At 41.2% G+C, this 15,000-nt stretch overlaps 1 protein-coding gene across 2 annotated transcripts in view; it reads left to right on the forward strand.

The window, feature by feature from the left end:
- Nucleotides 1–15,000, forward strand: part of itgav (integrin, alpha V) — a 50,576-nt gene that overhangs the window by 16,316 nt on the left and 19,260 nt on the right. For both annotated transcript variants that reach the window (XR_011311496.1, XM_069712133.1), the window contains exons 3-11: nucleotides 2,658–2,749; nucleotides 3,561–3,675; nucleotides 4,634–4,695; nucleotides 5,285–5,333; nucleotides 9,156–9,278; nucleotides 10,139–10,183; nucleotides 11,067–11,110; nucleotides 12,079–12,135; nucleotides 13,938–13,990. Coding sequence is in view for 1 of the 2 variants with exons in the window: in XM_069712133.1 (XP_069568234.1) it covers nucleotides 2,658–2,749; nucleotides 3,561–3,675; nucleotides 4,634–4,695; nucleotides 5,285–5,333; nucleotides 9,156–9,278; nucleotides 10,139–10,183; nucleotides 11,067–11,110; nucleotides 12,079–12,135; nucleotides 13,938–13,990 (640 nt within the window). In the remaining variant the exon portion in view is untranslated. The remainder of the gene's footprint in view (nucleotides 1–2,657; nucleotides 2,750–3,560; nucleotides 3,676–4,633; nucleotides 4,696–5,284; nucleotides 5,334–9,155; nucleotides 9,279–10,138; nucleotides 10,184–11,066; nucleotides 11,111–12,078; nucleotides 12,136–13,937; nucleotides 13,991–15,000) is intronic.

A 15,000-nucleotide genomic window follows, 5' to 3' on the forward strand; every position in this document is an offset into this window, starting at 1 on the left:
TGCTGCAGAAGAGAAGTTTATTGGAGTTACCAGCCTCAGAAATTGGCAATAAATGACACTTCAGATTAACCAAAAAGCCAGAGGGAAGAAAAAGCAGCCAACAAGTGCGCAGCATATGTGGGAGCTCCTTCAAGACTTCATGAAGCTGGTTAACATACTGCTGTTAGTGGGGAAAGCTGTCATGAAGGCCAACACTACTTTGAGAAATCTACAATATCAAACAAACTTTGGTTTCTTTAACACTGACATATTGACTCTATAAATCCATGTTTTTACTCTATAGTTTTGGTGTCTTCATTGTGACTCTGTAATGTAAAATGAGCCAATTTAAAGAAAAAACATGAAATAAGTCGTTTTATCCAAATGTTTGACACACACAGGGCAGGGTATCTTTCAAAAGTGTTCGATAGCCGTACCAACACCTTAACTTCAATGCCGGTTCCTGAACGACACTCCTTTCAATACTAAGTTTATAAAATCCATTTTAACAAAAATAGAAATCGCATGAAATATTACTGTACAAATCTTTAGTTGGCATGCAGTTTAGAGAGGGAGAGTTTACGCCTAAAATGTGGACTATCGATAGACACGAGCATTTACAGCAGCATGCAGGCTGTTGGTATCTGCTAGCTATCCGGCTGTGCACAGAGAAGCTTCTTCCCACTCAGTCACTGCAGTTCTATTCAATTCAACAACATTTTATTTATGTAGCGCCAAATCACAACACAGGTTATTTCATGGCACTTAACACGGTAAAGTCCTTATAACAGAACTTTACAACATTATACAGAGAAACCCAACAAATCCACAATTCCCACGTTAGCTCGGAGGCGTCGGCCTATAACAGCAGCGCTGCAGGATGTTTCAGGGCCCCCTGAGCCAGCTACTATAAGCTTTATCAAAAAGGAATGTTTTAAGTCTAACCTTTTGAAAGTCTAGATGCTTTCAGAAATAATGCTTGAAGTAGTTTTTACTATATCAATTTATTTTCTAAAAAGTGCAATAAAGAGGAAAGGCCTGAATCACAGAAAGATTCTGTATCAGAAACACTTTTTCATGTTACAGTTCACAACTGCAACAACTGAGTTGCTCCACTCTCAACAGTGACCGTACATCTGAATGACAAACCAACACGTATCAGTACAGAAAGGGAACGTTAATAAGTAACATGGCAGGTATTTACTGCTCGGCCATTTACATTGTACTGAACTTCCCGTCTCTATAACTACACGTTAGTACGGCTATGGAGAGTGTGAGAGACCATCTAGAGAGAACAGCAGCAACAGATATACTGATTTGTGTCCGTTGTCTTCCTTCATCGGATCCTTCTGTAATACAATCCAGTCGATCTGAGCTCATCATTACATCTTGTACCTTGTTCTGCTGCTGAACTGGCTGATCGCCAACTTAATTTCGTTTCATCTTTTTACGATGACAATAAACATCCTTATCCTTATCACACTCACTTTCAGAATATCAATTCGATTTTCAGCTTCAGAGCAATAATAATACTACATTCAGACATATCTTTCTTTTCAAACTGCTGTTTGCTCTGGACTCGCCGGGGGCGGCGCTGAATCATCCCGCTGCTCCGCCTTCATTGTTTCACAGCATTTTGATTTTACTGGATTTTCTTAGTTCTGAGCGTTTCACCCGCAACCTTTTCATTGTTTAAACTTTTGTATTAACGTAAAGCGTGTCAACAACAGTCCACTGCCGGCTGCCTCAGTGTATAAACCACCGGCTCCAGTCAGGTGGTTACGTTTTGATTTCAACAGGACGGCTCGTCATTCAGCTGCGGTGCTCGTGTTCAAGACACACCGCTGACATTAGATCTAAACGGCTTTATGTTGGTGCTCATTGTCACGCTGAGACCTTTCACAGTCTGTTCCCTCCTGCCTATCTTCCAATCATCCCTCAAATATTCCTCCTATCTGTCCATCTGTTGACAGACTTAGAGACCTGAGACTGTCAAAGCACAGCAGAGTCATTTATAGCCTCAGCTGTGTGTGTGTCATAAGGCTGCCTGAACTCTAAGTCTGCCCTGGTTAGAATGGAAAGTCAGGGTGCTTGGTAATAGGAAAAATGTGTGCCATTAAAAAAAAAATTAATACAAAAAAATACTCAAAGGTCAGTCTTCTTTCATTGGAAAAATGCAGAGCTGAAGTTATTAGGGATTATGCAATTATTATCTCTCTTTTAAGAAAAATAGTTTTCAATAGGGTATGTAAACATAGCTTTAGACAACTTATGCATGTTGAGGATACCTGTTTTTTTTACATTTAGGTGTTTTATCTGATGTAAAAACAAGAGGGAGTCCAATGAATTTGCTGCCATTCTCCTCCAGTTAGTGAAGGTTTGATGGAGATGGACCAGGACGCATCAGCTGCTTCTGCTGCTGAACAGAGTTCAGTTCATTTGACTATTATGGAGTATTGTTTCCAAACTAAAAGTAATGCAACTGAAGCCCCATTCAGATGGGATTTATTTCTCTACATGAAGTGTGCTGAATATCATTATTTGCTCTGTTCAGTGATTTTAATCTTGTTTGACCTTTAAACTGATGCTGTGGTTTAAAGTTTTTGCTCTTGAAGTTCTCTGCTAGTTCATAAGTGTTTTTTACGTCACTTGATAACAATAATTGTCTCTTTTTGCAGATGACAGGAAGAACCCAGAAGGGGTTCAGATGGAGTTTAAATCCAAGCAGTGGTTTGGTGCGTTGGTGCGATCTGACGGAGAACACATCCTGGTAAGAAACATTACACACAAACACATGTTTGTTTTTCTATACTTGTGAGGATCTTCACTGACAAATTGCATTCCCTGACCCTGACCTTTACTCTAACTATAATCTAAACCGAAAGGTGCATTTTACACTGCAAGAATTTGCCCTGAGGAATAGAAACTTTTCAGGAACTCGAGTCCTGGGGAGATAGTTTAACCCCAAAAACTGTCCCTGTGCTGTGCTTTCTGAGAAGCAGAAATCTTTAGATAGATTAGATACCCTACGATTGTCTGCAACATTGTTACACACCCAGCATTTTTAAAAAGCCACAAATTCAAACTGGTTTTTTTTTTTTTTGTGCTTGAATCATGTCGCTGACATAATCAGTATGGATGAGCCAAAGAGATCTCATGACTGTCCTGACTTTTTTTGTCAGTGGACGTCACTCAGAGGCAATATGAGACTACTGCGCTTTTGATTCATCAGTGGTCAGTTGGTTTGGTTTAGTTGGAGTAATCTTCCCGAGGCTTCGGCCATGAAGTTAAAACACACCTTGGAAAAGTTCCTGCACATTTATTTGGTGGAAACGCTTCTTCATTCTTACATAAACCTTAAAACCTTTAAACAGTGACTTCAAGTAGAGAAGACGAGCCAGAGTGTCTTCACAAGAGAGAAATTAATACAGGAAAGGCTTGTGTGTGTGTGTGTGTGTGTGTGTGTGTGTGTGTGTGTGTGTGTGTGTGTGTGTGTGTGTGTGTGTGTGTGTGTGTGTGTGTGTGTGTGTGTGTGTGTGTGTGTGTGTGTGTGTGTGTGTGTGTGTGTGTGTGTTTTCCAGGCCTGTGCTCCTCTGTACCAGTGGTCGACCTTTGGTGTCTCTGAGCGGGAGCCGGTGGGGACGTGTTACCTGAGGAAAGAGGACACGGTGGTGGAGTACTCGCCCTGCAGATCCAGTCAGTTCTTTTCTTCTGTCTGCCCTCCATCTGTCTTATCTGCAGTTAACATGCAATAAATGCCAAACCATAGAAACTGGAGTAACTTAGTTTGAAAAACTGTTTGTTGTCCCGTGTGGCTGAAAGTTTCCAGCCTTTTCCTGTTTGTAGTCATTGCATCAAGTCTTTAACGTGCTTTACAGTTAGTTTCAGTTCCTTTTTTTTTTTTTTTTACCTGCCTGGCTACAACTTTACTGCTTTGGTTTACTCTCACCACTTTTATAGTGTTGTTTAGAAAGCAGCTGCTTTCAAAGAACAAGCTGTGAAAGTCTACTGCACACTACCTGCTCAGCAAAACTGCAGACAGACAGTACGAGGCCAGCTGGTGAATATAGTGGAGCCAGATATTTTCCTTTAGGTGTTGATAGATACCAAAGCAGAACTAGAACGGTCTGCTTTTGTTAACCTGCTGCTGGATTTAGTGACGATGATGATTTTGTGAGAGAAGCAGATGACAAAAACTTTACAGATATTTTTTAAAACTCTTCAGCTTCTAAATCTGAACCAAACATTTGACCACCACAATGACTAAGTGATTCCTTAATGAAAACCAACAAGCTTTCTTTATCTGTTTTGCAAGAGCATCTCCAACATTATAGAGTCACAAAGTTCTCTGATGTCCCATTAACTAGTAGGATCTTGAGAGATATTTTTAGTTTTGTACTTAAACAAACTGCAGTGGTTTTATGAATCTTTGTTTTGATTTAGAAAAATTTAGTTTTTTACTTTTGGGTGAAAAATGATAACTTTTTACTGTCAGAATTTGTTTGATGTTACACTGTCTGGGGGCTTTGATGGGTCCCTAATGAATAGTTGAAACAATCATGTTATATCTGTCTGTATTATATATACTGTATATGATATATATATATATATATATGTATATGATCTAACGTTGCTGTTTCATTTCTTTGTCCAGATGCCAACTCCCCAGAAGGACAGGGTTTCTGCCAGGCCGGCTTCAGTGCTGACTTCATTAAGGTAGGACATCAGTACTAACGTCTTCTACTGCTGGCGAGCAGCTCAGCACAGTGAGCTTATAAGTCATAAGTTTGAACCCTGCAGAAACTGTAAAATGCTGACCTGATGTTTCTTGAAGAAAATTCAGGATCACCAAAGTAATTTAGATTCATCAAGTGAGGAACTTGAATGTTTGTATAAATCTATCTAATAATTGTTGAGACACTTCAGGGTGGACAGACTGACATTGCCATCCATAGATTCACGCCACCAACAATACATTATACACTGTAAAACTTGATTCAAGACCAGCTGACTCTGGATCAGTTGCAGCAGATGAGCCGGCTTCATCCTATTGGACGCCATCGAATGGCATCTTAAATAGAAGGTTTTTGGATTGATTGTGCTGCAGTGGAGGTTCAGACTCTGTAGAAAAGCAGGCTGATGTGTCTGCGTTCGATCCCCGGCTCAGCAGTGCATGTGTTTGGATCGGAGGTGTTATCATTAACCCTTCACACATCTGTGAATAACAATGTGCCCTTCACTAATTTAAGTACTAAAAGTCATGTTTGTTTGTTTGTTTGTTTTTCTTTGCTTTTTGTGGCTGCAGAAGAACAACAGGGTGGTGGTGGGAGGACCTGGCAGCTTCTACTGGCAGGGTGAGTGAGTGAGTGAGTGAGTGAGTGAGTGAGTGAGTGAGTGAGTGAGTGAGTGTGTGTGTGTATGTGTGTATATATATATATGTATATGTGTTCCAGTATGTTGTTGCAGCCTTAAAACAGGTGTGATGACTCAAACAGAAAGAGACACAGTTCAGGTCAGCCAGCTCCATTTTCACTTCATCTGTCTGCTTTCACATGTGTACCAGTTAAAGGTGAACAAAGGGAGTTTGTGACACCTCACTGTGAATAACAATCAGTACATGAGGAGGATCCCCCCTGAAGAGTTGTGGTGCCAGCTGGCAGCCTCACACAGACAGTCCGTCCTCAGTGTTTCCCACAGGCCTTTTTTTTTACCCACCTAAATCCTATTGTTTTAGTTTTGGCCATCTTTTGGTCACCGTGGTAACAGCTATCATCTGTCAATACATCAGTTAGAAGAGACACAAGCAGACAAGTTGGAAACTAACCTCCAGCCTGTATACAGTTTCCTGTGCGGCGATTAATTATTATCAGCATTTTTAAAATCTCACTTAATAATGTGTTATATTTAATTTTTAGTGGATACCAGCTATGGTTACCTGTTTTTATCTTGATTGAACAAACGGATTCATCCAAAAGCTGTAGAGCTGCTGGTAGGTGGATTTTGTTGTGTTTGAACAGAGGAGAGCTGCTTCTACCAGTCTATGCTAAGCTAAGCTAACAAGCTGCTAATGGTAGCTTGACATTCAGACATGAGGGTGGTGTCAATCAACACTCGGCAAAAAAGAAAACAAGCATTTTCCCCAAAATGGCAAACTTCCTTTAATAACTTATGAAGGTAGATTTATGTCTATTGTATTTAAGGATGAGACAGTTTTGAGCAAATTGCTCACTTTGACTAACCAATAGGAACCCTTGTGTCATCCGTCAGCGAAGGTCCCGCCCAATACGTCAAACTTAACTTGAAACCAAAAGTTTTTGATTTGCAACCAAAGAGATCAGATTCACAATCGAAACCTTTAGTGACAAAATAAAAAAGGCTATTTTTAAAAGCAGCCTTCTGAAGTCTGTAACCAAAAACCTCTAAAAATATACAAAAGGGTTTATTTACAATCCAAATAACGTTATTTTTTTTACTTAGAAACTTGATTTTTCAATGCAGTGTGGGACATTTGCTCTAAAAACTGTCCTTTATGTTTTCAGAAAAAGACACAAAACTACTGTCTTACTCACGTTGACTATTTACTCCAAACAAACCAGAAACTTCAAAATGCGTCCCCTCCAGAACAACCAGACTCCCACAGTTATCCAACTGGACGTCCTGCTTTAGGAGAAACTAGTTAAGATGTTGGAATATTCCTCCACACGGTTGATGAGGTGGTGCGCTGTTAGTCCTGGCTCTCTGCTCAGTTGTGTCGGTGGTTTCAGATGCTGCTGGATCAGCATGAGCAGGCTGTGTTGTGTCACTGAGGGCGTCGGAGGCAGAGTTCAGAACAATCAGCTGAAAGCCATCAGATATTTCTGCTGAGCAGGTGGTCAAATCTAACCAAGTACATTTAGTGAAGTAGTTAGGTACAATTTTCTTGAGTATTTCTTACTTCAGCATTTCCATTTTTTTTTTTACTTCATACTTCGGTTACATTGTTTTGTTGTTAGCTTTATCTACTTTTAAGATTAAAATTTCACATAAAACCATGAGTATGTGAAATCCAACACATTTTTCCTGTTTGGCCTTTGATCCCTTCACATAAAATATATTTTTTAATGGTGTCTCTTTGTCACGTTGCAGTTGTCTGAGTTGTTTCACCTCCTAACTTATCAGATATCGTAGTGTAACTCTTTTCAGGCTGAGCTGTGGATCCATATTTGTGTGTCAGAGCAGTTTTCAGCAGTCTTTCGTTTACTATTAATCATCACATGATCCCTCAGATCTATCTGGTGGCACTCTGAAGCAGCTCGTTTATACCAGCAAACTGAATATAAAGAAGTTAAAACAGTAAAATGCTCCTGAGGATTTGATGACTCAGGATTATTAATATAATCTGGGGCCACAGACATCCTGGAAAAACCTGGAAAACTTGGACTGGTTTGCACCAGTTTTCCAGTCCTAGAAAAGGCATGTAAATGACAGATATAATAAAATGTCCCGAAAACCACTGCGTCACTGGAAAATTATTCTGACATTCTTGTGTTTTCCTTTTGAGCTGTGCAGATGAAAACAACATAGTACTCCCCCCAAAAAACGTTACATAGCCAAGTGTCCAATTGTTTTTGAACCTTTTGTAATTTGAGCACTTTGTGTTAAAAGGGCTGCATCTCCCACACACGTCTTTCTATATCTATATAAACCTAATGAAACTGAAGCCTGAAAATGTGTAATTGTCCAAATACTCCTGCTCTGCACTTGTAAAGGGGACTTTTGGTGAAAATATATACAAATACAGTTAAAAAACAATTTTTTTTTAAAAAAGGGCTTTGACTTGTAGCCTCGTCACACACTACCACACATGCATCATCGCCACCTTAAGAGTTTAATGAGCAGGTCTAGAGTTGGCCAGGCTTCAGAGTGTGTGTGTGTGTGTGTGTGTGTGTGTGTGTGTGTGTGTGTGTGTGTGTGTGTGTGTGTGTGTGTGTGTGTGTGTGTGTGTGTGTGTGTGTGTGTGTGTGTGTGTGTGTGTGTGTGTGTGTGTGTGTTGTAATCCGTGTTTGTCTGACATCAGAGGGTGTGACACCGCCCGTACCCTGGACGCTGAGTCAGTCCCATATGTTGTGCCCGTGGGCTGCGTTAGCCTAATTACTGTTTCCTGTTGAGTCAACACTCACAATTACACGAGCAACCACACTCTCCCACACAGTTCTGTTTCTGATTAGACAACCGTTAACACGGTGTCTCTGCGGCTCCTTTAATTACAAGCTGTTTTTTTTTTTCTAAACCAAAAGTATATCAGCTTATAAACAAACTCGTATAAAATCAGTTTTTTTTTTCTACTCGTTTCCCTTTTATTGTTCCTCCTCATGTTTTGGATGTTTCTCTTCTTCTTTTGTTCCGTTTGTTTTAACCTTCTGTTCTCTTCAGTTTTCCTGTTTTTTCTCCTTATCTCCTGCTCCGTTCTCTTTTTTTTCTTTTCCCTCTTCTTCTCACCTTGTTCTCTCCTGGTTCTCCTCTTCTTCTCTCCTTGTTCTCACCTTCTTCTCTCCTTGTTCTCACCTTCTTCTCACCTTGTTCTCTCCTGGTTCTCCTCTTCTTCTCTCCTTGTTCTCACCTTCTTCTCTCCTTGTTCTCACCTTCTTCTCACCTTGTTCTCTCCTGGTTCTCTCCTTGTTCTCACCTTCTTCTCACCTTGTTCTCTCCTTGTTCTTACCTTCTTCTCACCTTGTTCTCTCCTTGTTCTCACCTTCTTCTCTCCTTGTTCTCACCTTGTTCTCACCTTGTTCTCTCCTTGTTCTCACCTTCTTCTCTCCTTGTTCTCACCTTCTTCTCACCTTGTTCTCTCCTTGTTCTCACCTTGTTCTCTCCTTGTTCTCACCTTCTTCTCACCTTGTTCTCTCCTTGTTCTCACCTTCTTCTCTCCTTGTTCTCACCTTGTTCTCACCTTGTTCTCACCTTCTTCTCACCTTGTTCTCACCTTCTTCTCACCTTGTTCTCTCCTGGTTCTCACCTTCTTCTCACCTTCTTCTCACCTTGTTCTCTCCTGGTTCTCACCTTCTTCTCTCCTTGTTCTCACCTTGTTCTCACCTTCTTCTCACCTTGTTCTCTCCTTGTTCTCACCTTCTTCTCTCCTGGTTCTCCTCGTTCATTCTTCCTCTCTGTTTTCTAACATTCTCCTTCTTTGTCTTCAGGTCAGCTGATCTCCGATGACCTCTCGGAGATTTTTACCCGCTTCAACAAGAACTTCATCACACCCTATGTAAACACTCTGGCCACCAAGTCATCCGGTGCCCAGTATGACGACAGTTACCTCGGTAACCACACACTCATACACGCACGCTCTTGGTGACGATACTCTTTGACCATTAACATCTTGAATTACAGCTGGACACCCTGAACATTTTCTATAAGTCTGTCAGGCTCTCTGTGGTGCAAATGATCTGATACTGGAGAAACTCTCTGTTCTGTATTTGGATGTTAATGAATGTGCACAACCTGCCTCTGGTTTAGTTTAATTTCTGAAGCAAAAAAGCCTATAAAACTATACTCTGTAATGGCTGCACAGATTTATGGACAAAATATACAACATTGGGTTCTATGGACAAGAGAAACTTGGGAGAAGTAGTAAATACATCAAACCATCTTATCACCAGGTCAGAGATTGAAAACATTCAGAAACAGTTCACATTTTAACTTCTGCCTCAATTCAAAATTAGAGATTTAAAAACATTTCAATGAAGCTGAACTCCATCAAATTTGAAACAACAGAAATTGAGCAGTCCCCTGTTGCATCCGTATCCACTGTAATCGGCCAGAGTGAATAATTCTCATAAAAGTAATCCAGAAGCATGACGAGTTTCATATTCACCATCTGAAGGGAGAAAGTTTCGCTGAAATCACTTTAAATGTCACATTCATACCTGGATGTACCCACATCTCTGTGACCTTTCAAAATCCAGTTTGAAACTTACACAAACGTGCCGAGGACACGTAAAGCTTTTAGAAAGCCTCCAAACACTGAAAATGGACTTTTCTGTTCAGTAGAAGACGCTTTCAGCTGCAAATTCCTTTTCAAAACAAAGCTTTTATGTATCTTCAAACATGTCTGGAGATTTTCTTTAACCCTACATCCACCAAGAACATTAAGATCACATCTTATGTTCTTGTTCTCCAGGATACTCTGTGGCAGTCGGAGACTTCAACGACGATGGACAGGAAGGTAAGAGCAGGAAGATCTAACTGAGGCTTCTTTAGCTATAAATACTACTGTTGACAAACGTGGTAGAATGAAGAAACACATTTATATGACACAAGATTAGTGCTCGTATCATTAGTTGAATAAAGTGTTTGATTTAAATACTGATGAAGATGTGGTTAAAGTTTCGTGTCAGACAACTCACTTTTCAAACAGCAGCCGAACATAGTTTGAGGCACCGGCCTCATCACTCCCCGCAGATGTGATTAGATATTAGGGATTGATGAGCAAATGTGATGAACCCCCCGAGGCTGCAGGTGGATGGAGTGGCTGGACGTCCACGCAGAAATACTGACGCAGGGCAGCGGTGTTGTTTACAGGCAAAGGGATGAGATGGGACATTTTTGCAGCTTAAACAGAACTCCACATCGGGAGGGTATGTAGGTCAGATGATTATTGAGTATGAAACATGTTGCCTGCAAGCGTTGCATTGCCGGTTTCGGCTTTTTAAAAGAAGAGTCCCCTGCTTGCCCTCAATGTCACAGTAAACTGGACAGTTTTTAGTTTGGGGATTGTTGGTTGGATAAAACAAGGTACCTGATGACATCACCATGGGCTTTAGAAAATTACAATGTCATTTTCCTTTTTTTTTTTTTTTTTTACAGACCAAACAATCAAATAAGTCCTTTCAAATTATATTTAAAACAGCTCAGGGGTTTCTCCACCTTCATAACACTTAGCTGCAGCATCCAAGCTGCCACAGAACCTCCAGGGACAGAACCTGGAGAAAACGCAGCATCAGCTAATAATGAAAATATTTTTTCAGGTGCTCTTCTAGTTAAAGCAGTGAATGTTAACCATACTGATCCTGAGCTTTAATTACGTGTGTCTTTTGTCACCTCCACAGATTATGTGACCGGAGTACCCAGAGGGGAGAAGGCACGGGGTTATGTAAGTGTTTAAAGTTAACGCTTGTCTCAGTCACCACTGCATTCTGGGAAAAAGACCACTTTAATGAACGCTCTCCAAGCTATAATAACTTTGGTAGAGAGATGAGCGCCATCAGTCGAGGGTGAGTGAGCGGGTTTCCCCTCAAAGCTCACAGTCACAGTGAACCACAACTTCTAACTGACACAACGTTCAGCAGCCGGCGCTCTCCTTCAGACACTCCTAACATGAACACACTGTCTAATTGTGACCCCTTGTCATGTTATAGATGTTGCTTCCACAAAAGAGACAGATTTTGCCTGTAGATAGGTTAATTTAACCAATTGTTTGAGTCTATATTGATAAGAAAAAGAAAAAGTAAAGGTTCAAGAAAAGTTGAAACATATATTTCTGTCAGAATTCTTTTTTCTTCCTCTCCAATAAATCTGGTGACCCTTTGGAGGGGACGTTTCCACAGATTGGGAACCACTGGACTGAACTAGCTGACATTATATAAAGTAGTTAAAACCACCTCATCTGTAGCAGCTCCAAAAGTAAAATGTTGCTGAAGTTTTGATGACTCCATTAGAATCGTGTAATCTTGTAATGCGTCTCGTGTGTCACAGGAACACATTTTCTCAATACTTTAGATGAATTTAGCTCATAATTTTACTTAAATAGGATACTCTTGAATATAATGCAATATTTTTATAGTGCAGGGTTAATACATGAGTAAAGGCTCTGAATACTTCCCCCAATGATGCTAATTAGTGTCACCCACCAGTCACATGGTCATGTCCTCTTTTATTGGCTGTGTTGAACTTGTAATCCTGCTCAGCTGTCATTATCTGATTGGCTGGTCAAATAGTGATGTAAAGTAAAGGGCTGGTGAACATTTGACGAGTGCAGAAAACGTGTGCAGCAGGATTTTACTGTTCAGTGAGTTTTAAAACTGTTAATGCTGAACTCTCTGATGTGTTCTGATGTTTCAGGTGAACATCTTCAACGGCCTCAACATGGAGTCCATGATCAACTTCACAGGCAGCCAGGTGAGCTGCTGGACTCTGTATAACATGTACAGCTCAGGTCGTCTGGCCTGCATGTTCTGACGGGTCGAAGAAGACTAAAAAAAGAAAAGAAAAAGAAACGGGGTGGGAATCAGGATTTCCTGCTGATCAAATCATAGATCCCCCCCTCAAAAAAACATTCCCAAGGAAGTATTTGAATGCATTTTAACAGCTTGCACCACGTCAGGGTTCCCATGAAATTCGTGGAAATGGTGGGTAACAATGGGAGAACATGCAATAGCAAGCTTCTGCATATGCTCTAAACGCTGCGCTGCTGTGATTGGCTGTGGCGCGAACAGTCAACTGGTCTCTAACCTCAAACCTGACCCTGATCTTAATCCTCTCAACATGTAACAACCAGTCACGTGTGTTCGGCCGGGTATGCTGGGCCTTCCTATTTAAAACTACTTAAACAAAGTCATGGAAATTGGGTAAAAGATTATGGGAACGTTTTTGAAAATACATTGGTAAACATGTGGGATGCCTGACTTTCTGACAGCAGACCCTCGTATGACGAGAAGCAACTCAACATGCACCTGGAACTATTGTGAAATATGATCACGGCTCATAAATCAGCTGCAGTCACCACCACGGTGCTGTAGTGTAAATTAAATCATTACGTTACAACATCTTCTGAAAGAATGAATTCCAGGTTAATATCAGCAGCTGCAGACATCAGCTGTACTGACAGTTAACATGAGTGATAACAGAGAAGCTTAGTGACCATATATTCAAGTAAGAAAATGAATGAGCTGTGAAAGCAACATGGCAGCACAAGAAAAGACACTCTGCTCCTGAAATGTTTCCCTGAGACACTGAAACAGCGGCAGCGCTCCGAGTGAGGATCCTGTGGACATGAAGAGTCTCATCTTCTGCTTTTGTTTTCCACACATTTAAACGCCGGTTTCATTGAATTTATTTCTGTTCCTGATACTCGAACATCAGAGCTCTGAGAGGAGGATCGATGCAGATCCCCAACACGGGTTTAAACCACGTCACTGAATGTGGTGATTTTCATCAGCTTCACGAGACAAAGTGTTTTATGGAGCAGACAGAGAGTAACGTTATCAACGCCAGCTCACCAACACACCTGCACAACTTCACACAACATTGATGCCACAATCAACAGTGCTGCTTCCACAGTGAATATTGGGTCATCCAGCGAAAACAGTGCTTCAACTTTTCTCCAATGCAAACACACAAGCAGGCTTATTATTGTAGAAAATGGCGTCACATGATCAGAGTAATTAGACGGTTCAGAGACCTTTCGTTCTGCCTGTGACGAAGACAAATCTGCAATAAACCTCGGCCAGAGTCGGTGCCAGCTTTTTTTGGAAACCAGAGCGGCTTTAATGATTTAGATTAAGTTAGATCCTTTCAAGATACACAACACTGGACTGAAGTCAAAATAACAAGTAGTCGTGAAAGAGAAGCATTAAGAGAGGGAGGAGGGTGGGGAGGGAAACAGAGGCTGTCATCAGCTGAGTTAATGACAGCGTTCCTCTTCACTTTCCTGCCTGTCCGCTGTAATTCAGCCTCTGAACCCACCAGCCTCTCTTTTTTTTATCAGTTTCCTGCCTCTCTCTCTCTTTGAAGATCTGCCTCTCAGGACTTCTGTTCTGTTTACTTCTCATCTTCCCTTCAGATCGTCTGTCTGTTCCCTCACCTCTGATATCATGTCAGTCTTGTTAACACTGATTCAGAAATGTAAACTTGGTCTATGATGAAATCCCTCTGAGAGGTTACTTTTGTTGACTCATCGCTCCTCCTCTGCTCTCTTGTAGATGGCTGCTTACTTTGGACACTCGGTAGCTGCTTCGGATGTGAATAAAGATGGGTAAGTCTGTGTTTGTCTGTTTTACATTTTCCCAGTCTGTGTTTTAAGACGAGTCCACTAATGAATTGAGCTCTGTGTCATTTTCTGCTCCGAGAGCTCCTGGCTGCTGAATTTAAACGGACACAAGGTCTTTTATATCCTCTGTTTTACTCTGGCAACCCTCAGGAACTGCAACACACTGCACCTTCTTCCTCACTCAGCCCTTCTGCCACCCGGAGCTTTGATGGCCTTTAAGTGAAGCCCGATTTTAGATTCACGTTTTGTCGATGAGTTTTAGTTACATCTGAAAGTCAAAAGTGTTTAAAGCTCTTTAATACGTAGTCCACCTTCCTTCGGGAGATAACAGCCCCACACTGTGTTTACAGATGAAGAGATGGTGTTTTACTTTCTTGTTCACGTGAAAGAAAATGTGTGAAAAATACAGACGAGAGAAGCTGAAAACATGCCAGCTGACCGGCCGCAGCGAGAAGCGGCTGCCAGTGTTGGATTGTTGGTGTCAGGAAGTTACAGACATTGTTGGACGCCATCCTCCCTAATCAGACAGGCGTGGAGCGAGGGGGTTTGGCATTTCTAAAAGCACTGAATGTTTTTTTTTCCATTCTCTCCTTCTGAGTGAATATGTGTCGATTGGTTGGAGATCCACACCTGCTGCCGCTAACTCTCCAGCTTGTTCCATAACAGCGTTTCAGGAGACAAAACCATGTCATTAAAAGAGCTCCGCATGAAGGTCAAATGATAGAAAACCCTGGAGAAATCAGGATGGAAATGTGACATTGTTGTCAGTTTCATACATCAGTGTGAGGAAGGTGGCAGTCTCTTCATACAGTTTGGACGTTTTTATCTGTTCACTGGGGGTTAAAACACATTTCTTCCAGCTGCAGTGTGGTTACAGCTGCTGGTAGCGATGTTTCATAAAAACACTGTAGTGCGCCGATTAAATGAAGGAGAAGAAGACCACAAGTTAGTGTAAATGGAGGTTTCACACAAATCAGATCAAATACTTTGCAGGT

Source organism: Brachyistius frenatus, unplaced genomic scaffold (assembly GCF_029030835.1).
Source record: "Brachyistius frenatus isolate BFR_SWC_R1_liver_20210118 unplaced genomic scaffold, ASM2903083v1 Contig_106, whole genome shotgun sequence".
Taxonomy (NCBI): domain Eukaryota; kingdom Metazoa; phylum Chordata; class Actinopteri; family Embiotocidae; genus Brachyistius; species Brachyistius frenatus.